Source organism: Cucumis melo, chromosome 8 (assembly GCF_025177605.1).
Source record: "Cucumis melo cultivar AY chromosome 8, USDA_Cmelo_AY_1.0, whole genome shotgun sequence".
NCBI lineage: Eukaryota > Viridiplantae > Streptophyta > Magnoliopsida > Cucurbitales > Cucurbitaceae > Cucumis > Cucumis melo.
Genome location: NC_066864.1, coordinates 27001398 through 27026097, shown reverse-complemented (window position 1 = coordinate 27026097; position 24700 = coordinate 27001398). Strand labels below are relative to the sequence as shown.

Below are 24700 nucleotides of genomic sequence, written 5' to 3'. Positions count from 1 at the left end.
ACAAAGAGATGCTCCTACAAAAGATTGCAAAGGAAAAGGTAAAGTTGACTACAGGTCCTCTAGTCGGAAGTTGAAGACAAAAGGAAGTGGCTGGTCGGAAGAAAGCTCTACAAGTGAAGAGTTGGATGTAGGACAAATATTTTTTTGCAAGAGAGATTTGTCAATGAGATTAAGTGTGTTGGCAATGAAAAAAAATTTTCAGTTTGTAGTAAAAAAGTCTACAAAAGAGGTTCTTTTCGTTAGATGCATCGACAACAAGTGTGGTTGGAGATTGCGAGCGGTTAGACTGAAGGATTCAAATATATTCAAGATTAAAAAGTATGTGAAAGTTCATTCATGTTCTCTTGAGTTTTTGAATCGTGACCATAGGCAAGCAAAATCTTGGGTTGTTGGAGAATTAATCAAGTCCAAATTCAAGGGGCCCGGTCGCATATACAAACCACGTGATATCATAGAAGACATGAGGCAAGACTATGGCATAAATATGAGTTATGAGAAAGCATGGCGTGCCAGAGAAAATGCATATGAACGAGTGCGAGGGTCTCCTGAAGAGTCATATAATCTTTTGCGTAGATATGGTGAAGCACTCAAATTTACAAATTCAGGTACAATATTTCACATGGAACTCGAAGATGATCGTTTCTTTAAATATCTTTTTATGGCTGTTGGTGCATGTGTTAGAGGATTCTTAAATTGCATTAGACCGGTCATAGTCATGGACGGAACATTTCTTAAGAACAAATATCGGGGTCAGTTGATAGTGGCCGTTTGTTTAGATGGTAACAATCAGATCTATCCTCTAGCCTTTGGAGTAGTTGATAGAGAAACAGATGACTCAATACAGTGGTTCTTAGAAAAATTGAAAGGTGCAATAGGGGAGGTGCCTAATCTAGGCTTTGTGACAGATCGGAAAACATGCTTCGCCAAGGGTATTTCATCAGTTTTCCCATCTGCATTCCACGGCCTTTGTGTCCAACATTTGAGTCAAAATTTGCATGATAAATATAAGAATGACACGGTTGCTACTTTGTTTTATAATGCATCGAGAACATATCGTGAATCAACGTTTGTTGAAGCGTGGAGACATCTTCTTTCATTTCCTAATGGTTCAGGGAAATATTTAAATGATGTTGGAATAGCACGATGGTCTCGTGTTCACTGCCCAGGAAGACGGTATAACATGATGACAACAAATATAGCGGAGTCCATGAATTCTATACTGAAAGAACCTAGAGATTTGCCTATTGCTTCATTCCTTGAAAATGTTCGAGCTTTGCTACAACGTTGGTTTTGGGAGCGTCGAGAAGAAGGCATTAAAGTGACGTCTACATTGACCAAATGGGCAGAGTTAGTTATTCAAAAGAAACAAGAAGGAGCTTTGACAATGAAGGTCAACCCAATTGACTGTTACCAATTTCATGTCAAAGATTTAGATAAGGAGGAGGTCGTAAACCTTCAGACTAAAGAATGCACTTGCAAGGAGTTTCAAGCTGAGCAACTACCATGCTCACATGCCATTGCTGCAGCACGGGTTCGTAATATAAATGTTTATAGTTTATGTGCTAATTATTACACTAATGAATGTTTGTTGGCTGCATATGCGGAGGCCGTCTACCCAGTTGGGAATCAGTCAGATTGGAAGACAAGCGAAGACTACGTACATATGACTGTTTTACCTCCAAAAGTAGTCAAAAGAGTTGGTCGACCGAAGAAAAAGAGGATTCCAAGTGTTGGTGAAGCTCCGAAATTGCATAAGTGTGGTCGGTGTAAACAAATAGGTCACAACAGATTAACGTGTACCAATCCAATTTCATATACCGACAAGTCGAGCATACAAGATTAGAAATTTCCCTACCAATGTACTAAGTATTACACTAATTAATGAATGTTTGTTAATGATGTGTTTTCTTAATGATTTGTCCCAACATTCTTACTTTCTGTGCTTCCAAATGGATGAAGAAGACGAAAATAACGATTGACTTATTCATTTAAGAACACAAACACTGGTTTTATGATCGTTTAAAAATAACTAAATGTTCGTTTAAAAATATGTAAACGATCGTTTAAAAATAACTAAACGATCGGTTAAGAACAACCAAACGATCGTTTGAAAACAACTAAACGATAGGTTAAACAAAACTAAACGATCGATTGGTCGAACAAAACTAAACGATCGTTTAAAACAACCAATCGATCGTTGGAAAACAACTAAACGATCAGTGAAACAAAACTAAACGATTGGTCCAACAAAACTAAACGATCGTTTAAAACAACCAATCGATACCTTGAAATTAACTAAACGATCAGTTAAACAAAACTAAACGATTGGTCGAACAAAACTAAACGATCGTTTAAAACAACCAATCGATCGTTTGAAATTAACTAAACGATCGACTATAAAAAACTAAACGATCGTTTACATAAACTAAACGATCTTTTGAAACAACGAAAGACACCCGCGAATTGTTTACAACCGCGATTCAACATTTCAAAAAAAGTATGCGAATTTACAATATTGCCCCTTTGTTAAAAACGACCGATATATATATACGTTCCGCCTTCTCACTTTTCGTTTTTCGTCACTACGCAATACACAACCGCACTGATCACACCTTCGTTTTCTCTCAGTCCATTGTTCTCTCAGACCATTTTTGTCTCAGTCCATAGTTTTCGTCAACGTTAAAAGGTATTTTCCCGAACTTTTCCTACTATAACGTTACACTTTTCCTTTGTTTATATTTCAAACGTTTCAACTTCTGTCTTCAAAAACTATCATTGTGTTCTTATATTATTATTGTGAAGCGTTTAGGGTTTCGGGTTTTCGACTTCTGTCTTCAATATATTATATTCATTTCAGGATGGCTGTACCTAGCGAAAAGTATTTCCCTGCCACTGTGTCATGCCAAGTGCACAAGATCGGCAGTCTTATTAAGGATAAACTGACCAAGGACCAGCTGCAAATGTTCGAAAAAACAATTTTTGGTCCATTGCTGAATGTGAACATGGTATTCAACGGCCAGTTGATCCATCATTTCTTGCTGAGGCAGATACCTGAAGACGGTAACGCAGATGGAATCTGTTTCTCGGTTTTAGGGAAGAACGTCCGTTTTACCCAAAAGGAATTCAACATCATAACTGGATTGTGGCCAACAAACAATCCATTGGAGAAAGATTGCGATAGCAAGCGACTGCAAAGTCTTCTATTCGGATCAGAAAATAAGAAAGTAATAACATGCTTGGAAATTGAGGAAATTTTCAAGAATTTTGAGTTTACAAATGATGACGATGCTGTGAAGGTCGCCTTGGCCGTCTTTATAGAAACTGTGATGGTCGGGAAGGATAAGAAAACACAGTTTGACATGGACATTTTGGGAAGAGTTGATGATGAAGAAGCATTTAAAAGCTTCGATTGGTCAACTTTCTTCTACACTCGTCTGCTCAACAGTTTAAAGACAAGTCTCCAAGGCAAAAAAGAAGCATACGAGCTGAAGAAGACACGAAGTTCCAAAGCAGTGTCATACTATAACATCAAAGGCTACGTCCTTGCTTTTCAGGTGATTTTTATTTCTTCATACACTTTAAGTAAATGCCAATTGAACATCAAAGTTTAACATATTTGTTTAAATGTTGTAGGTGTGGGCTTATGAAGTACTCTCAACCGCAAATGAGCACCTGGCCACAAGAAACAGTAAGGGATTAATCCCAAGGATATTGAGATGGAATTGTACACAAGCTCCATCTTACAAAATGCTGCAGAATAACATATTCGACAACAAAAATGTAAGTAAAACCTGTCAGTCATCGTTTAATATAATTACACAATCCAATAATACAATTACATTGCAGACTGTTGTTCAACCTAAACTGAAGATGTCAACCCAAGAGAAGGCTTTCATGGAGAGTCGAATTCGAGGGGATGATAACATGCAAATGGAGGATGATGAATCCATTGGAGCAATGAACAACAAATCATTGGAGCAATCAGACTCATCTCCACAAAGAGAACAACTCTCACCCCAAAGGGAACAAAGTCAAACAGTGGCTGAGGAGTCTGAAATGCATCCAATCACCAAGAAGAAACATTTCAGATCAAAGAAGTCCAATGACAAAGAAGAACGAAGTCATTCAAAATCCTACAAGAAACTGAAGAAGGAAATAAAAGAAGTTCGTAAGGATTTATCCACACTGACTTCTATAGTCTGTAGGATGGATGACACAATCAGAAAGCAGTCATTGGAGCTGTATGAAATGAAGCAGATGCTGGAGAGATTGGTCCAGGTAAAATTTGTTTTCATCATACATTAGATAAACGATCGTTTAACTTGGATAGACGATCGTTTATCAAAGTTACTCGATCGTTTAACTTCGATAGACGATCGTTTATCAAAGTTACGCGATCGTTTACTTTTATATACACGATGGTTTAACAATACATTATTTTTTTAATTTTATGTTCGTTTTTATTTGTTTGTTAGAATCAAACTGAAAATCAAGGGAATGATCATACTGATCAGAATGACAATGAGTATGTTGTTCAAGAACAACATACTCAACAACAACCTACTGAAGAACAACATACTGAACGTCAAGAGGAAACCCAAAGGTTAACATTTCATTCATTGTTTACTAGTTTATAAATACCTAACAATTGTATTTTTTTTTCTTATTCTCATGTTTCTTCTCATTTTGTTTAGGGAACATGAAGAGGAACGTGGTAGTGATATAAGCATAGACGGTAGGGATGCAGACTTGCTAATGACTATAAGAGATATATCGGATAGTCTAAGTCATCAAATTCAGAAAGAATCAGACCTGCCACAGATGATTACTACCCTTCCATATGTGAGCCAACCTCTTGCACTTTGTGAATTGGCTCCAATGGATCAAACTGTACAAATTGTAAATGAAGAATCTCAACTGGTATGTATACACAACAAATTTCTAGTCGTTTGAATGAATAGTTTGTTACTTGTTTAATACGATTACATTGCAGGAAACAACAAAAAAACAGGTTGAGATGAAAAAAAATGATGAAGCAGTTACTTTGGTTGAAAAAGAACCAGTAACTGTGCCTGATAAAGATGTGGAAGAAAAACCAATAAAGAGAAGAAAGCTATGTAAAATAGCAAATAAAGAGGTGCAACCTGAAGATGAACAAGGTAATCCACCCACAACATCTGCTCAGATCATATCAGTATCTACAACACCTGTCCCAGATGTGGAAATCAGAGAAGTAGATCCATATAATCCGATGTGGAAAGTGGATCCAAAATTATGGAAGGAATACTTGCAATGGAAAAGATCAAGAAAAACAACCCATGAACAAAGGCAAGTAGTCAAAACAACCAGAAAGAAAGACTTTTTCAGACAGCTTGAAGAAAACACATGGGTACATGGAGACGTAAGTACTCTTCCCAAACGATCGCTTATATTTGATAGACGATCGCTTCTATTAACTAAACGATCGCTTCTATTAACTAAACGATCGTTAAGTTAATATTACACGATCGCTTACTACGTAAACGATCACATGTACATTTCTTATGCGATCGCTTATCCTCTCCTTTCATTCATTAAACGATCGTTTATTTTTTCTTTGTAGACATTGGATTTGCTATTATCGCACTTGCAGAATAAAATGTTGCATCTCAAGCACCATTGCAAGCGTTCTTTTAGAATATTACATTCCTCTTTTCTGGTAAGTTGTTATTCTTTAATTTTTTTTTTTGTATACAAGTTAAACTGCATCATTATATTCTGACTAAATTTTGACTTGTTCTTGAAGCTTGGAATCAATAAACCAGACTGCATTGTTTGGAACCATATTTTTGATACTCATCTGGTGACACCAGATAATAAGAAAGCTGAATGGACAGACCCAACAGCACACCTAACTATATGGACAGAAAAAGATGTCGAATACTATTTCAACACTGCTGTTGGTGATTACAACGACATACCAGGGTGGGGAGATGTCAACTACGTGATTACCTGCATCAACATAAAAGAACACTGGTTGGCTATTGCAGCTGATATGAGAAAATGCAGGATCTACGTGTTCGACTCAATGCCAAATTATGTTGAGCAGAAACTTGTTGATGAAGCTCTTCAAATGCCTGCACGATGCATTGCCTCACTCGCGATTGCAATTGGAGTCAACCTCCATTCAGATCGTTTCACATATGGCCCTTGGCCAATACGCAGATCGAAGGCCACATTACAGAAAGGGCGTTCATTGGATTGTGGAATTTTCTGTACCAAATTTGTTGAATGCCTTGTAACTGGTAGTGACCTTGGTTGTCTAACTGTGCCAAACATGAAACTGTTTAGACAACAATATGTGCTGGAACTTTGGGCCAATAAATACTTTTGTTAATATTTGTATTCGTTTATATCATTTTTTTATGTAATTTTTATAGAGAGAATAACATATTATAATTTTAAACTTTGTTATAAAATAAATACTTTGTGATATTTTCAATTAAACGCGACCAAAATTGAGAAAGAATATTTGAGTTAATATTTGTATTCGTTGAGTTAATATTAAGCGATCGTTTAGTAAAGTCTAAACGATCGTTTGGTAAAGTCTAAACGATCGTTCGGTAAGTGTAAACGATCTTCTTAATAAACGATGTCTAAACGATCTTCTTAATAAACGTCAAAATATTAAGCGATCGTTTAGTAATGTCTAAACGATCTTTTGGTAAAGTCTAAACGATCGTTTGGTACAGTCTAAACGATCGTTTGGTAAAGTCTAAACGATATTCTTAAAATCATAAAAATATTCAGCGATCGTTTAGCTACAAGTAGTTTTGCAACATAGAGAATAATCAATACTACTAATTGAAATGTCAATTGATACTAATTGAAATGCAACATACACAATAATAGAACAGCCAATTGATACTTGTGATTTATGTTAATATTTCAATACATAGGAGTGTTGGTCCATACTTGAAATGCTAATTGTTTTCTAAAGTATGACATGTTTTCTTGACATAATGTATCTAAACCAACACCAGCAGCTATGTACTCAAAATACTTAATTGCGAATACGCCACAATCACAATTATTTCGTTGAAGTGGAATTGGGTCAACAATGACAACTGGCCAAGGTTCCTTGTATGTCGATGATCTACCTCTCCTATCAAAGAAGCCAGTACTATCTAACAACTTTGGCACCAACTGTCGAATGGGCAGTAATATGTTTGTCATCTCTTCGGCAGTTGTAAGTGACGGAAGCGAATCCCATACCTTCACTTCACAACTTACCAAATCCAAGCATAATAGAACCCAATGGTTGCCATGGACATTGAATGGAGAGTAAACGTAATCAACACTTGCCCAAGGATCTTGGAAGTCCACTTTTGACCCGACAACATAGTCAACCAACCTATACTCTTCGTCCCAGTCAAACGGGCGATTCTCTTTAATACATTCTTTGTATAGGGGCCACTTCGAAACTAAAATGCGCTGCAAAGAAAAACATACAAACGCAAATATCAGACCGAAAGACAAATATCAAACGCAAATACATACATAAAGTAACGAGACGATTACAAACCATAAAGATTGTGTCCGCAGTTGTGAAGTTCTGAGAAGAAGGTATCCCGGCTGCCTTAATCTTCAAGCGAATGAAAAGAAAAAGTGCATCCAAATGCTAATACAAACAAAAGTAAGCAGTAAATGTATAGAACCATAACAATGATAAAATTATAATTGCATAAATGATAAGATAATCCCATACCTCATCCGACAACCACCGGCGACACATAAACAAGTCTCTGAAAAAAGCCTTCGATTTTTTCCCATGAAAGGTTTCACGCAGCTCATCGTCTGTACGCTTGTCTGTAATCCACGCTCGAAGTCTATCTAAATGGACGTCAAGTATTTTGTGCATAGGATCATAAACAATTGCTTCAGACTCAGAGGTGCTGGTGGTTGATGTCAGAGACCGTTTAGGTAGAGTTGTGAATGGGGTTGATAGGTAAACACTTGCACGCTTCCTACGGGCGGGCCGAACGTGTGGTCGTTGAGTGAGAAATGGTTCTATCTCTATGACGTCCTCTAAACCAATATCAACCTTCTTCTCCAACACATCTTCGTCACCCTATGGAAGCTCATAATGCATTAGTGTATATAATGATAGAAATTAAACATCAATATTAGCATGAACATGGAACCAAACCTTCTTTTTAACTTCAATGTGTTCATCCTCCAAGCCTTCGGACACCTTGTGGTCCCCTTCGTCACCCTATGGAACCTCAAAATGAATTAGCGAGAACATGGTTACCAAATATGAAACAACTAACGTGAATACACTTAACAGTTTCATTCCTAACCTTTCTTTGAAGTCCAATGTGCTTCAATATGGTTGACATCAGGCCCTTCAATTCGTCAATATCGGATTTTATAGTATTAAGTTGGCCTTCAACAACCGCTACTCGATCTTGGAGATTTCGAATAGCCTTTTTCATCTTAATCTTGGACTTCTGTTTCTTACTCTTTTTCAACTCATCTTCATCGTTAACAACTTCTCGTACTCTTTTTGAACCACCATTCTTCGACTGAATAATGGTAGATGAGCGGAAGTTTTCAAAAAGTTCACCTGAAGCAATTTTCAATTGCTCCTCTTCAGGTGTCATCTCAATGACCGCCTTAATTATAAACTGCAAATAGAAAAAGGCAAATGTATTTAGGACAAAGAAATAAGCACAAAATCACGCGATCCTTAAGTAAGTTACTATTGCTTGCTACTTACCATTGGCGAGTCAAACACCTGGCTTATAGTTTGGGACTTTGGTGATTGTTGGCACACCCACCTCAGCATTCGTGGTATGGCATGATCGTTTACTTTATCTACACCACATCCAATGATGGTTGGTATAGACTCATATGCCCAAACCTATTCCACATTTGACAAACAAGTTTAGAAAGTGCCACAAGATATATATAGATATATAAACAAGTGGTTATACAATCGTTTGAAAACAACTATACGATCATTTAACATAACTAAACGATCGTTAAAAAACAACTATACGATCGTTTAACATAACTAAACGATCGTTAAAACAACAACTAAGCGATCGTTTAAAAGAACTAAACGATCGTTTAAATAACTAAACGATCGTTTAAAATAACTAAACGATCGTTTAAAATAACTAAACGATCGTTTCAAATAACTAAACGATCTTTTTAAAGTTTTGAAGTAAGAAGTAAGAAGTCAAATACCTGTAATGCATGCGGAAATCCATTGATAGTATATTTTTTTGTCTGTGTTGATTTCTTCTTTCCCTTGGCATATTGCTTGTCCAAGGCTCTTTTCAATGCACTTAGCGTGCGTACAAAAACAATCCGACCCCAATCATAATTATTAAATGAATTCCAATCATCAGCAATCTTCAAAAAACCAATGTCCACTTTGGTTCGCCTATCTTTTCCCAACAAAGATATCTCTATAAAGTAGACTAAAGCTAATTTGACGATATCATCGTCATCACCCTCGTATTCCAAAAATATATCTTCTAAGTCGCTAACGTAAACACAGTCCTTGTCTTTGAAAAACTTCTCCAACAGTCGACTGTTCCCACCCAACTGAATATAGTCCTCTTTAGGACCCCATAGTCCAGTTACGATGTTAAACTCTCTCCTACCGAAAGTACAAACAACGCCCCCTAGTAGGAAACTTATAGAATCCTTTCCTTCATCTTCCACCTCCCTTAACAGTAAGTAGTGGATGAGTGGCCCATTGAAGACAATATTTAGGTCCAAAAAGTGCCCAAACTTTGTTTTCCTAAATAAGGCTAATTGATCGGGTTTGAGTTTGGCCTTAATATTATGTGTTGTCTTTTCCAAATGAGACAAACAGCTTACTAGGGAATAAAAATGATGGGAAGGATTAATCTTGTAGAAGGGTCCGTCGGTCGATGTTGAAGTCGATGTCATGATTCAAGCCAAGAAAAAGCAAATATATTGAAAATGGGTTACAGATAAAACTCACTGAAATAAGAGAACACGCTCAAAGTTGATTCTTAGGTTCGAAAAGGAGAAGCGACGAAATGAACTGCAGGACCGACGACAGACGAACAGTCGGAGTATCTTCGAAGAGCAGAGCGGGAAATTTGAAAAGCCAAAGAAAGGAGATGTTTTTTTTTTTTACTTCAGGTGTTCTATGCGAAAGAGAAGGGAAAGCGAACGTGGGTAGGCGAAACAATCAATAGAGAGCGATAGAAATTTAATGAAGGGCATTTTTGTCTATTCACACCCAAATTGTCCTAAAAGTCTTTCTTTTGAAAACTTGTCCCAAAATTCATTTAAATGTCTTTTTTTAACCTATTTTTGGCAATTTCCCGAAGAAAAAACATAGGGTAGAGAAATCCAGAAAAGCGGAAGGAAGAAACGTGTGCGTGTCAGTTGCCGAATACGATGAATGGTGCAGGTAGGAGGTTTGATTCTCCTACGTGTCTTTTGATGATTGGGGACAGTGATGAAGTTAGGTGAAGGGTGTTGAAGCTTCTCTCATTCACTGCTAAAGCTAAACCAGTAGCCAAGCCAACCAATCAATACACCTCTTCTTTTTCTTTTTCTTTTTCTTTTTCTTTTTCTTTTTCTTCTTTATTATTATTATTGTTATTATTGTTATTATTTTAAGGGAAGAGCAAGACAACGACCAAACAATATCTACCAACCACACCCCATTTTCCTTTTCCTTTTCCTTTTTTCTTGGAATTACCTTTTTTTTTTTTAGTATAGACAAAATTTGTATAGGTGGATACTCAATGCATGTCAATTCAATTAGGTTTTTGTTAGCAATTTTCTAAATTAATATTTTTAATTTTGAGATTATAATTTAGTTTTTGTTTAATTCTACTTTACTCCAGGTTTAAAAGCTATTTTTAATTACTTAAAATTAATTTAACATTAAATTTTACAAGTATTAATACAACTTCCATTTATCCCACAAAAAAATTAATTTTGAAAGATTTATAAAATGTTTCTTATTAATTTTAATTATTTGAGAACCACTCCAAAGTATATTTTTATTGAATTCACACTTTATGTTTGGTTATGCTCTTTTTTTTTTTTCTTCTTGAAAGTGAAGTATCAAATATGCGCATATTTATTATTGGATGTCAGAATAGAACTTTTAATTATTACAAGTTATAGTAAAAAATTTTATATTTATACAACTGAAATAAACATCGATAATAGTCTATCACTAATATATGATGTTAAAATCTATCAATAATAGAAAATAAAATAAGTTTATCTAGAAACTATTAAAAGTCTATCATTGATAGAAACTACTAAAAATTTATCATTAATAGAAGTTAATAGAAATTTGTTAGTGTTAATAAACGGGTAGTCTCATTAATGTTATCAATGATAAACACTAATATAAATCTATCATCGAGAAGTGTTAATAGAAAACAATGTCATAAATATGTTTTTTTTAATATATATATTTGTGAAAATTTCTGCTTTTTTTTTTTTCTTTTGGTTCTCTTATATAAGAAAATTTTCTACTGCCTGAAGTACTTTGAGTTGTGCTTTTCCAACAGAGGCATGAGGTTGAAATTTCTTTCTATCTCATTTTGTTAATATTGTTTCTTTTTTTTAAAAAAAAGCATTACTTCCAATTTGCTTGACCACAACTCTTAACAATTCTCCCCCAGTTTCTAAGCCTAAACAATTCTTGAATGTATAATCAATAAGTTTTAATATTATATTTAATAATTAAAGCTTTTACAAACCTTTTCTGTTTTTCTTTTGTAATTAAATGCACTATTTTGACTCTTAATCTATCCTTAATCTTGTCATTAAAGCCGAATTTGGTAATTCAATTTTTCTTTTGCCAAAATCAATTTTCCTTTTAATGATGATGTTGTTGGGCATAAAGTAAAATTGATTTTAATTAGAAAAATAAAATCATTTTAAATTGTTTTGGAGAAAATTGATTTTAATTAGAAAAATAAAATCATTTTAAATTGTTTTGGAGAAATTAGGTTATAGATGATTTTTGTTAGGTGAATCTCGTTAATTACTTTCAAAATAGTTATCTAATTCGGTTTTTTTTTTTAATCTAAAGTATTGGTGGTTAGCCATTTGTGAAATTTTGTTTTAAAATTTTAAATATTAGAACAAGAGATAAGAGACAATCAGTCCTTAAATGATTAATAAAACAAACAATTATATATATGTGTAAATTTTCTTTCAATATCTATATATATAAACCTATATCGACTATGCATACAAGAATTTATCTTTATCCTAATTATTTTTTAAATCTAAGATACAATGAGTAACTAGACAACTTTTAGTTAACTTTTAGAACCAAATATAATGATTAAATATATGAAAATCACTTTTAAGAGTTTGATACAAAACATGAATTTTATTGTTCAAAAGTCATTTTATAAAATCAATGTTTAGCTAAAACTCTTTTTCTAAAACCAATACCGCCAACTATCACTTTCAAACACACTTAATTAATATTATGAAAATCTTACAAAGAAAAAAACTTTTGAGGTAACAAAAAAAAAAAAGAATTTCATTTTGTGTTCGTCGTTTTCTGACATGTACAAAATAGCGTCGGGGAAAGGTGTCTGTTTCGACGTATTTTCTTCTAACGCTGTTTTGTGCATTGAAAATCTCAATTTCTTGTAGTGATGTGTATTTTTGAAAAATAGAGACAAAATTTCATAGTAAAATTTAGGGTTTAAAAGAAGAATATTTTTTAAATAGGTGAAAAATGTTGGATGTCCTTTTCTTTTTCCTTCTTTAACATAGAGAAAGGCAAAGGAAAGTAACAGAGAGAAACTTGAAGAATTCAACTTTTTGATATATATATATATATTGAACACAAAACATAATGGGGAACAATGTCAAACATTAAAACATCCAAAATTCAAGAAGGAAGAAGTCCCAATACCTCCTAAAATCTTTCAAACTTAAAAGAAAGGTATTCGTAAAACCTGTGACATAATTTTAACTTGAAAAGAGTTTTTTCTTTAAGCTATTAATAACTCAATATCTTTGTTAGATTTCATGGTAAAATTTACCTATACATATAGTTATAGTTTTTTTTTTCCTTTGGACAATCATAATGTATAACTATTCATATTTCTTATGTGCATATTTTGAACACTAAATATGATTATCTTAGTTATGTATGATCTAGTTTGATAGTCGTTTTCTCTGTGGTCTTTTTGAAACTATAACTTAACCGTAGTTTCTTTTAATTAGAATTAAGACTTATTAGTTTAAATTTTGGTTCATATGCAATAAGATAAAAGATCTAACATTATCATGGGTTGAGTTACACATCGATTAAATTAATCATGACTCACAGAGTTATTTGACAATTAACCCAAGAGCCAGGAAGGGAAAGGATAGTTCCCAAAGCTCTATAGTAAAACCAAATAACAAAAGACTACCAAAGTACAATTAAGTCATAGGTAATAGACATCATAAAATGGGTTGGACGACAAACCTCAATGTTATTTCTATTATATTCACATATTTGTGTTGATTTGGTGCAATGTGGTTCGATCTTTAGTACTTGATCATCTGATTCTATCTCGGTTGAGTGCTCAGGTTTGATGTTCTTGAAGTAGAAGTTGTATTGATGTAGATTATAATATGATTCTCTCTCAGTTGGATGCTTAAACTTGATGTAGTTTGTTTTGGAAGCTAGGAAGTAATCTGATTGTTGAGAGAACTCTCCTTAGACTCTGAGAAGTCACTAGTAGAAAAAGGGCCTACGATGACAGTTAAATGTCGTCATAGAAAGATTTCGTGACAGTTATTTGCAGTTATTGATGCAATAGTCATGAAAAGTATTTTATGACAATTCTACAAAACTGTCACGAAATGTGGTTTTCATGGCAGAGAATAAATGTCACGCCTCAACAACACAACACATTCATTTCAATAACACAACACATTCACTTCAATAACACAACACATTCACTTCAACAACACAACACAACACATACATATTTGATGATGATTGTAGTAGGACTGCAATATAACAACTTTAAGTAGTAGGACCTTAAAGGTACAAATAAATTCATCAAATGAATTAAGGCCTTGTAGTTGTAATAAGCAATACCTTCACAATATTATCTGCATACTTCAACACCATAGATACAACAATGTCATTGGAAAAACAAATGATGTTACCATATTTTTCTAAATATAAGAAAATTAAGAAAATAGACTTGGTGCTATTTTTGTAGTGTTTCCACACTATCGCACAAACCCATAAGATTTAATTGACTGAATAACAAAGACTTCCATAAAGTCAGCCTAAGATAAGATCTACTATTGATGCTAATAACTCTAAGAGCGCAATTGTTTAATACCTGAGGGCATGATTTAGGATCATGAGAATCGTAATAAATGAGTAACCATGAAAGAACCCCCGACGAAAGCATAGTCAAAATAAATATTCAGGTGGCAAACAAAAGTTAAGATTTTCTTGGTATGAATTACTAGAAAATAGCCAATTTTTCTAAACAAAAGAAAAATTGTATCCAAACCAAAATCATAAATTAATGTTCTTTAAATCATGGAGAGAAAAATAAAGAGAAAAAAAATGCACAAGCGTTAACTTACTTGTTCGTGATTGCATCAAAATCTTGAATCATCATTGCAATAGCATTGAACACCATGCCAAACACATATAACTAGAAGTTTTGTACATTTACATTCCTTGGAGGGCGTTTCTTGATTAAAGCCTATAGAAGAAAATTTTATGCATAATGAAAAAAGCACCGATCAGAAATTAACTTAAACAGAATTGTCCCATGACTTTCAAACTGAAACTCAGCACAAAGTCAACAGAGGTTTCTCAATCAAAGTATCGATGAAACATTTCATGTTTCAACAGAAACCTATTTAATGTATTGAAAGTTCTTGCTTGGGGGTGGCGAGCCTTTCAATTTTAACAAATGGTATGTATTATTCAAAAAATGGTGACAATATTAAAATTGAACACAAGTAATTTACCTGCCGCAAATCCCCTCGAGAGTGCCATGATCTACAAAAACTAACCATCATAAAGACAATAAGTACTTTAAGGATCACTCTTCCCACAAAAACACACACCACACTTCTCTCATTAAGTATTACAAAATGACACTCACTATAGCCATCAGCCAACCTTGAAAAGGTGTCTGAAGAACATGATCAGAGTTGCAAAGAAAATATAATTAAATATATAATGCATTCAATAGTTATAAACACAAAATAAAACTTGGAACAACTATTTATTAATTGATAAATACAGTCATCACAGAGGAATTGAGTTAGGAACTAGGAAGAGACCCAAATAATTGCAACTCAATAGTAAGCAATAAAACAATTGGAAAAGAACTCTTACTTTGAATTTAACTGTGCAGCAGTGCACCTAACACAAAGTAGAATAAATGCTGCCCACTAAATCTCACTTGACCTGAAATGTGATTCTCGTTAAAACTTAATAAACTGAATCTCACTGACAATTAACCCAAGTGTCAGGAAGGGAAAGGATAGTTCCTAAAGCTTTATAGTAAAATCAAATAACAAAAGATTACCAAAGTACAATTAAGTCCTAGGTAATAGACATCGTAAAATGAGTTGGATGACAAACTTCAATGTTCCTTCTATTCTATTCGCATGTTTGTGTTGATTTAATGCAATGTGGTTCGATTTTTAGTATTTGATCATCTGATTCTATCTCGGTTGAGTGCTCGCGTTTGATGTTCTTGAAGTAGAAGTTGTATTGATGTAGATTATAATGTAATTCTCTATCGGTTGGATGCTTATACTTGATGTAGTTTGTTTTGGGAGCTAGAAAGTAATTTGATTGTTGAGAGAACTCTCCCTAAACTCTGAGAAGTTCTAAATATCTGAACCCCACAAATGAAGAAATGTAATGCGCTAGACCTAGGATTCGGAATTTGGATTCCCGACGTTTCCCTATGACCTAGCAACATCATCCTTGTCTTAAAGGTTTATTAGAGTGAAAGTTATTCTCACAACTCAACACAAGTCCTTTCAGAATACTTTGTTCTCACTCACATGCATCTTATAGAAAAATTCCCAAGAGATTACTCAACATAGAATTGTTCCGAGCTAAGCATGTTTAACTTTAGGGTTTCTATAATTGAGCCACCGAAAAGGAAGGTGTACCTTGTTGGTATAGGTAGTAACTTTTAATTCTTTTAAGTCTTTCTTAATTTTATGTGATATCAGATCATTCATGTCTCCCTTCTAAACTTAGGGCGTTACAAGAGAAGTCTTCTATTTATAGGGTTCTAAGGTAGACTTTATAGACTTGGGCTTGGTTGGTTCATGGATCAGACCTGTAAGCCCAACCATAGAATTTTGGCTGAATAAAACCTATTTTTGGATCCAATTGAACTTTAGCCCAAATAAATAATATTTAATTGAACTAAAATAATTAACTTGATCAAACAATCATGATAAATACACGTGGTGTCATCATATAATTTGTCAATTTATGTCTTCAATTTCAATTTAGTACATATACAACTTTTAGTTAGTCTATATTTTCCATTGTTAATTTGGTAAATGAGGTGACATTTTTTCATTGGTTCAAAATTTCTCACTCAACAGCTACAACACAAAACTAATGTATGAACATCGTAACAACGTTGAAGGCCTCAAGAGTATAAATAAAGAAACACACCAGTCCATAAGATAAACATTATCACTTCACTTGACTCTTACCATTCTTACTGGGTACTAACATATTGCATGTGAAATGAGCATCAAATTGATAGTATGATATAAGAAATGAGCCTCACATTGATATTAAGATAATGTTTTATAGATACATGAAAATCCTCCACGATCAAGTCACCTTAAACATGAGCCAAGCATCATGAGAAAAGACACAAATTACTGGCGTAAATCAAGCATCACCATACATATTTAAATGCTTTGATTAATTGAATAATGTTTTTTAAATGGTCACGTTTTGGCTAGCTTTCATTCTAGTATGTACCATTCCAATAGTTTACTTTCTTTCTACAATATTTAATTTCATTTATATATTAAGAAAAAGTATCATCAATCCCAAAGTTAAATCTCAAATCCCAAACCACTTATTTTAAACTTCAAAAAAAAAAAAAAAACAAAAACAAAAACAAAAAAAAGTCATAGTAATGTATTAATTTACGCATCAAATTGACATAAACGCGTAATAAAAAATATAAAGTTAGATTAACCATATATTGTTTTTCCTTTTTTCTTAAAAATAAAATAGGTTTAAGTACCGTTTAAAAAAAAAAGGAAAAAGAAACAAAAAGCAAATATTATTATATAATAAAGGTTTAAAGTTAAGAGAAGTGAGTCATCAGCGCCACACAATTCAAATGATGGAATGAGATGGCAGAATCTGTACTTTGATGAAAGTTGGAGGGTTTTTTGGTCAATTCAAAAAATATATGAGACGGTTATGGTGCCTTTCAAAGGACCACAGTATTAAAATGGACTCATCTGCTAAGCAAATCCGAACTTGTGCATTTTCATTCTCATTTGCCTTTAGGGTTTCAGATTTTCATATTTTTAGCTTTACCTCCCTTCCACAATCAATTCCCTTTACCTACATTCTCTATCTTCTTTTTTTTTTCTCCTAATTTTATCAACTTATTCTCAATTACTCCAGTTTCTCGGTAAGTCATTGTAATTACATGATTTTGATGTCGATTTATTTTTTTTTCCTTCATTTTTTTTTTAAATTTAGTTTCAAGGTATTGAAATCTGATTTCTACGTCTATTTATTGTTTATGTTTTATTTTGTTTGGTTTTGGAGATTGAGAGGATATGAAGTTTCTTGGTTTTGGACAATACGGCTTTGTTATTGTATTATTTTCAATTAAGCACTGCAATTATATGATTTTGTTGTTGGTGTTCTCCCTGTCGATTTTGTTTATCAGATGTTTTTTTTTAAATATTGTTTTTTAGATGTAGATCTCGGACTAGTGATATTTGATGATGAATTTATGAATCGGCATTTCTTTTATTTATTGTTCTATTCGTGTTTTATAAGTTTTTCCTCTTTTCTATTACCGAGTTTTAATTTCCGCCTCTTGTCTGTTTGGTTCCGAGAATGAGTGGATATGGATTTTTCATCTCTTCTCTCTCTCGATTTGTGCATATCACTGAGTACTTGCTAATTTGGCTTCACCGTTAGGTTTGTGTTTCAGGTCACGAGTTTTTTCTTTTCTTTCTGGGAATTGGATGCTTTGTTCATTCTTATTTCATGTTGTACGTGATTATCTAGGACTTTAATAAGTTATATCCATGTCAACTACATATTTGAATATAAAAATGTTAGATTTAGTGTATGTGATTTTCAATGTTAATTTCACCCATAAAGGGGAATTCTTTCTGACTCGTCTCATATTCTGCAGTTTGATTAAAGGCACCTGGGAATGCTGAAATATGTGTATGCAAGTCGAGCCTTTCTTCTCTGAGGTTGATGATGAGGCTATTCACCCATCGTGGATGCGCTCTTACGCGCTTCATGAAATTGATTATTTAATTCGTCAACCATACAGATTGGGACGCCACATAATCACTGCATCCTGCAATACAAGGGAACTTGTATTCAAGCATAGTGATAGCGAAGATGGTTGAGTTTATATCTAAATATTAGTTGACTGATTGTTTTGTCCAGTGGTAGTAGCTGTTACTATTTTGTTTTAGTGAAGTACATTTGTCATGGAGAACAAAGGGGCTATCTTGATGGAACGTTATGAATTAGGAAGGCTGCTGGGGCAGGGGACCTTTGCCAAGGTTTACTATGCTAGAGACATTAAAAGTGGCATGAGTGTGGCTATTAAAATTATTGACAAAGAAAAGATCTTGAAGGTTGGAATGATTGATCAAATCAAGAGGGAAATCTCTGTCATGAGATTAATTAAGCATCCCAACGTCGTTGAGCTTTATGAGGTTATGGCAAGTAAAACCAAGATTTACTTTGTCATGGAATATGTCAAAGGTGGCGAGCTATTCAACAAGGTATCCAAAGGAAAGCTTAAAGAATCTGTTGCACGGAAATATTTTTGGCAGCTGATCAGTGCTGTTGATTATTGCCATAGTCGAGGGGTATGCCATAGAGATTTGAAACCGGAAAATTTATTATTGGATGAACATGGTAATCTGAAGGTTTCTGATTTTGGGTTGAGTGCTCTTGCTGAATCTAAACGCCAAGATGGACTGCTCCATACTACTTGTGGAACCCCTGCTTATGTCGCACCAGAAGTCATTAACAGGAGAGGTTATGATGGATGCAAAGCTGATATTTGGTCGTGTGGAGTGATTTTATATGTTTTATTGGCCGGTTATCTCCCTTTTCATGATCCTAATCTAATGGAAATGTATAAGAAGATTGGAAAAGGAGAATTTAAATTTCCCAACTGGTTTGCACCAGAAGTGCGCAAGCTGTTGTCAAAGATATTAGATCCTAACCCAAATACCAGGATATCAATTGCCAAAATAATGGGAAGTTCTTGGTTAAGGAGGGAGTTCAATGTGAAAGCACAAGTTAATGCAGCAGAGGAAGTGAAAGAAGGGGATCCTTTGGATGTTGATGCAGTTTTTGTGTCAGCAGCCGATGACAGAGACTCTGTTAAAGATCAGAAGCCAGAAATGGAAAAGCCATTGAATTTAAATGCTTTCGACATCATTTCCTTGTCATCAGGTTTTGATTTGTCAGGACTATTCGAGGAGGCTGATCTAAAGAAAGAAGTGAGATTCACATCAAACAAGCCTGCTTCCATGATCATCTCAAAACTGCAAGACATTGCAAAGTGCCTGAAATTGAAAATCAAGAAGAAAGACAGAGGCCTACTGAAGATTGAAGGGTGTAATGAAGGTCGAAAAGGTGCCGTATGTATTGATGCAGAGATTTTTGAAGTTACCCCATCATTCCATATCGTGGAAATGAAGAAGTCAAACGGAGATACATTGGAATATCGCAAGATAATGAAAGATAATATAAGACCTGCTCTGAAGGACGTTGTGTGGACCTGGCAAGGCGAACACGAACAGCAACCAAGACAGCTATTACAAGCAGAACAACAAGGACATGAAACTCAACAACAATCTCCTAGTGATTCATTATAATAACACAGGACTGGTGGAGGCGTCTTCCTAGAGTATGAGGTACCATATTCTCAGCCCTATCTTTTGTGTGTTATGGAACAGCCTATATAGGAGACATTTTGTAATAATAATATGTTATTTGTTGATATTATTATGTCTGAAGACATATTGATTTATTTTTGTGTTTTAAGTTTCTTTCTCCATATGTTGACTTGTAAGAGTAGACTGGTAGAATGATATCCAAGTTCGTAACATTATCATATGGAATCTTGAATAAGAGTAGAATCAGGGGGGCCCAAATCATAAGCTTTGATGGAAACGTTTGTGCTTGGCTATGAATTCGATACTAAAATGCCTCATGTTTGAGGTTAGTATCATAGCTTTATGACAAACTACTAACGATTACTTAAGAACAGCCACGTCTACTTTATTCATGTGCATTAAACTTCTATAGTATTGAAATTGGTGGCAGCAATGATTTTGTAGGTCTTCGTTTGAGAATATATTTAGTACTACGACCTTATTAGACTTTTGAAGCGAGACAATATTTGTTTTTAGTTTTTGTTTTGCAAATTGAGTGTCGTTAAATTTATCAAAATCTAGATAAAGTTTGAGAGCAAAAAAAGTTGTTTGTTATTTTGGAATTTTGAGATGTAGATGGGTACGAAAATCAAGTATTAGTTATCCAACCATTCATTTCTTACTCTTTCCTTCCCATTCCAAATTCTTTAAACCTACATAGCATATTCTACCAAACTTAGTATAATGTCTAATCTTTTGTTCGTTTGATCTTTTTCTTTTAAATTTATTTATAAATCTTACACATATTTCAACAACAAAAAATAGACTTCAGAAATTGAAAAAGATCAATAAATAAATAGTGTACTCTTATGGAATAAAAAGGAACAACAATGTAAGCACTATCGAATAGATGCTGTTTTACTATTTGGTTTATGCCTTCACAGTTTCATTTGTTCATTATTATTATTATTTGTTTCAATTCAATTTTAATAATTTTAGGTGAGATTAAGAGGATGGAGGTTCTGTGTCTCCACCTTACCTATGGTAAAAAGTGAAAAAAAAAAAAGAAAAAAGAAAAGAAAAGAAAAGAAAAGAAACAAGGAAGTGAAATAATGGTGATCAGTAAAGTAATAAAATTATCATTGGAAACTACGATAGGATTAAGTGAGGTAACACATTGGATGAGCTTATACGAATAAACTATTGTACTAACAAGCAATCATGAACTTATAAGCTGGTCCCTTTTGTGTTGTTTGTTAAAAAAAATGTAACTAAATGAATACAAAAAGTTGGCATTCATTTCATTTGAACATTATTATATATGCAATAACAGGAACATTTATTTTAATCAGTAATTTTATTTAAAAAGAATTAGTTCACCATCTTGTTGGGTTGAAGTTGACATAAATTTTATCTAATTTGTTTCCAACTCTCTCTTCACGTACATATATAAATTTATGTGCTGTTCTCTTTTTTCAAAGTACAGATAGGAGTGAAAATTCGAAAATTAGACCTCTTAGTCTTTTAAGTATATATATAGCTTCTAGTTGAGCTAAGGGTAATTCATTTTGAATTGTTTAGTTAATAATAAAAAGAGAATTTTAAATACTATTTTAGTTCTTTTTGTTAATGTTCGGTCTGTTTAGAATAATATAATTAATTTTGGTGCTTTTTACTTTATTTTATCTATTGATTCAACATTATCCATAACAATGGTTATTATATTGGTAAATTATTCTTAATATATGATAAGACGAAATGAAAACATGGTCAAAATTATGTTTGAATAATTTGAAATCCCATACGCTGTTAAAAGGACTTGTTAAGTTTATAATAAACTATAAATCCTATAAAACATGAAAAAAAAAAAGATGAAAGTCGTAGGGTTAAATTTAATATTTAACTCATAAAATTTTGAAGTTGGTATTTATTTGATTTTTTAAAATTTAATTTAATAATTGAACTTCTAAATTTTGTAGATTTCATTAATCCACCGGACATGAAACTTTGAGTTGAGAATTTCATTAGAGTTGGTATTTAAATTTAATTTGGATAGGAAAATTAATCTTCAAATATTTTGAAATATTAAATAATGACGTTACTTTTAGACCTAAAGTTTAAAATTTAAAGAAACTTACACAAATGTAACAAAACGGTAAACTATATACGGCCTGTGTAACAAAACCCATGAGATTAGTCATTTTTTAAATATTTTAGGTTTGCGCTTCTATCTTTCTTTTCTTCCTTTGTTATTTCGTTTTCCCTTAAGATTTCATCTTTCTTCTTTTTCTTTTATGCGATTTCTTTCCATCATCTTTCTTATTTTTCAATTCTTTATGTATGCCGTTTAATTTTTCCATCGTTTTTCTTCTTTTCCTCTTTGTTTTTTTCGCTTTGATTTCTTTCCATCGTCTTGTTTTTTTTTTTTTTATGCATTTAAACGACTGTGTATAACACTGTGTACAACAAAATAGTAAAATCTAAAAGATCGTGTATAAAGAATAAAAGATTGTGTATAAAGAATCTTGAAAAAAAAAAATCATCTAGATTTGAGTAGCCAAATGTAAACGATCGTTTAAAAAAGGTAAATGATCGTGTAAATAAAAAAATCGAGTAGCCAAATGTAAATGATGGTATAAAAAAAAGTAAACGATTGTGTAAATAAATCTAAACGATTGTGTTACAAAAGAATTAAAAAAATCGTCTACCAAATTTTAAAAAAAATCATTTAGATTCGGGTTTCCAAATATAAACGATCCTGTAACAAAATTAAACGATTGAATTGAAAAGATAAATTGTAGCCATATCTAAACAATCGCGTATGAATTATAGCCATATATAAACGATCGCGTATATATTGAACCATATCTAAACAATCGCTTATAGATTGTAGCCCATATCTAAACGATCGCGTATCAAACAATAACCAAATCTAAACAATCACAAATATATTACGCGTACATTATTGACGGTGTGGTTGACGGAGTATTTTTGATGGTGGATCTCTGGACTTTTTCCGTTTTTGAAATTGTTAGAGTGCCGCTTTTTTATATTTTTGAAAAGACCACTAAAGTTTAAAAAGAGGAATCTAAGAATTTAAACGCATAATCCATTTAACCGGCGCAACTCCAAACCCACGGGAGGCCAAGAACCCCAATATCAACTCCAAACACACGTAATCTTCTTCACTTCTTTGTTTTGTATGAGTTTTTTTATTTTTTATTTTTCTTTTCTTTTTTAATGTGAAAACTCATTTTTACAAAATACCAAATTCATCTCTTTTTTTCTTTTTTCTTAAAAAGAATTAGTCCAACCATCATCTACTGCGATTTTGTTATTTCAAGAACTAAAATTGAAAATCATCAAAATTAGACAAAATTGTTATATTTTAAAACATAGGAACTCAAAAACTTGCAACCAAGTCTTTATACCTAAAAAAGAGTTAAAAATATTAGTGAAACAAAACATTCACCTAAATTCTCAATAATAAATAAACACGTGTTATTTATAAATTATGTTTTTATTGCTCTTTGAATAGTGATTAGGCTACCAATCATTTCTTTTAGATATTTTCATGCGTAATTTTGGTTCTTATTTAAGGATGTTGAACGAGTTGTTTTATATTTGCCTTGAGATTAGTATAGAGTCTCAAATCTTGATCGAGTGTGTAATGATTTCATCTCGAGATTTGGATGTATTTTTTTAATTTTCTTTATATATTTATAGGATGCCTCATGTATTTTTTTGTTTTGGTAGAGAATGGAAAGAGATTCGAATATGTCTGAGGTCAAACGAAAAACTTGAATTTCAACGTTAGTATAAAATTCGAGGAGTTTTCAAGAGAAATTTATAGAATTAGTGGGATAAATTATGCTAAGTACGAGTTAATTTTGAGGTGCTTGTATAAACATGAAACCCATTGTATCTGCTCTTGTTATTAGTAATCAAGAAAACCTTCAAATTTTTTAACTGATGATGATGTGTCTCAAGTAGCCGTTTTGGTTTATGTAAGGTACATTCCGTCAATCTAGGAGTACTTTGACATCATTTACCCAATGACAAAAAAAAAAAAAAAACATTAAATTATCATCACCTTAGCCCAACTTTAGTTAATCCCATAATACAATGGTGTCTTGAATGAGGTCCATGATTTGAGGCCATTTATTATTAACGTGCGTCCTTTAGAGATGGAGGATGATACAGTTGGATTGGTTAGCATCGTACATGTAGAGTCGTCGAACAATTATGATGTTGACGTGGATGTTGAGGCGTTTGAGGTATCTGAAATGGATGCCAGTACTCATTCTGCAAATCATAATCGATTGAGATAGATGATAATAGGAGTTGAATGTACATTTAGTGTAGAATGAAGTGAAGAAAGAGGAGATGTGGGTGATAGAAATCTGGCTCGTAATGATCAATCAAAGTGTCTAATGGATCGATAATGACGATGAACAATCAGTTACTGTTAAGAAATGGAAGCGTATTGAAAAATTGATGGATCTCACTATTGTCATTTTAGCCGAGTCATACCTTAAAGATATCAAGGTTGGTT

General features: G+C 33.1%; 2 protein-coding genes across 3 annotated transcripts; one reads left to right on the top strand and one right to left on the bottom strand.

Moving 5' to 3' along the window:
- Positions 1–6885: 6885 nt before the first annotated feature.
- LOC127150438 (uncharacterized) lies at positions 6886–8645 on the bottom strand. Its single transcript, XM_051088188.1, has 5 exons — positions 8343–8645; positions 8189–8254; positions 7748–8110; positions 7565–7660; positions 6886–7473 (listed from the first exon to the last, which is right to left on the bottom strand). The coding sequence occupies exons 1-5, from the start codon at positions 8643–8645 to the stop codon at positions 6928–6930; spliced, it is 1374 nt and encodes a 457-aa protein (XP_050944145.1). The 3' UTR covers positions 6886–6927.
- An 8858-nt stretch (positions 8646–17503) lies between these two features.
- Positions 17504–20314, top strand: LOC103502189 (CBL-interacting protein kinase 2). Of its 2 annotated transcripts, none has more exons than XM_008466042.3 (2): positions 17504–17687; positions 18429–20314. In XM_008466042.3, the coding sequence occupies exon 2, from the start codon at positions 18739–18741 to the stop codon at positions 20143–20145; it is 1407 nt and encodes a 468-aa protein (XP_008464264.1). In that variant the 5' UTR covers positions 17504–17687; positions 18429–18738; the 3' UTR covers positions 20146–20314. The 2 variants fall into 2 exon arrangements, with proteins under 2 accessions (XP_008464264.1, XP_050944144.1); XM_051088187.1 differs by lacking the exon at positions 17504–17687 and adding an exon at positions 17814–17877.
- Positions 20315–24700: the final 4386 nt, after the last annotated feature.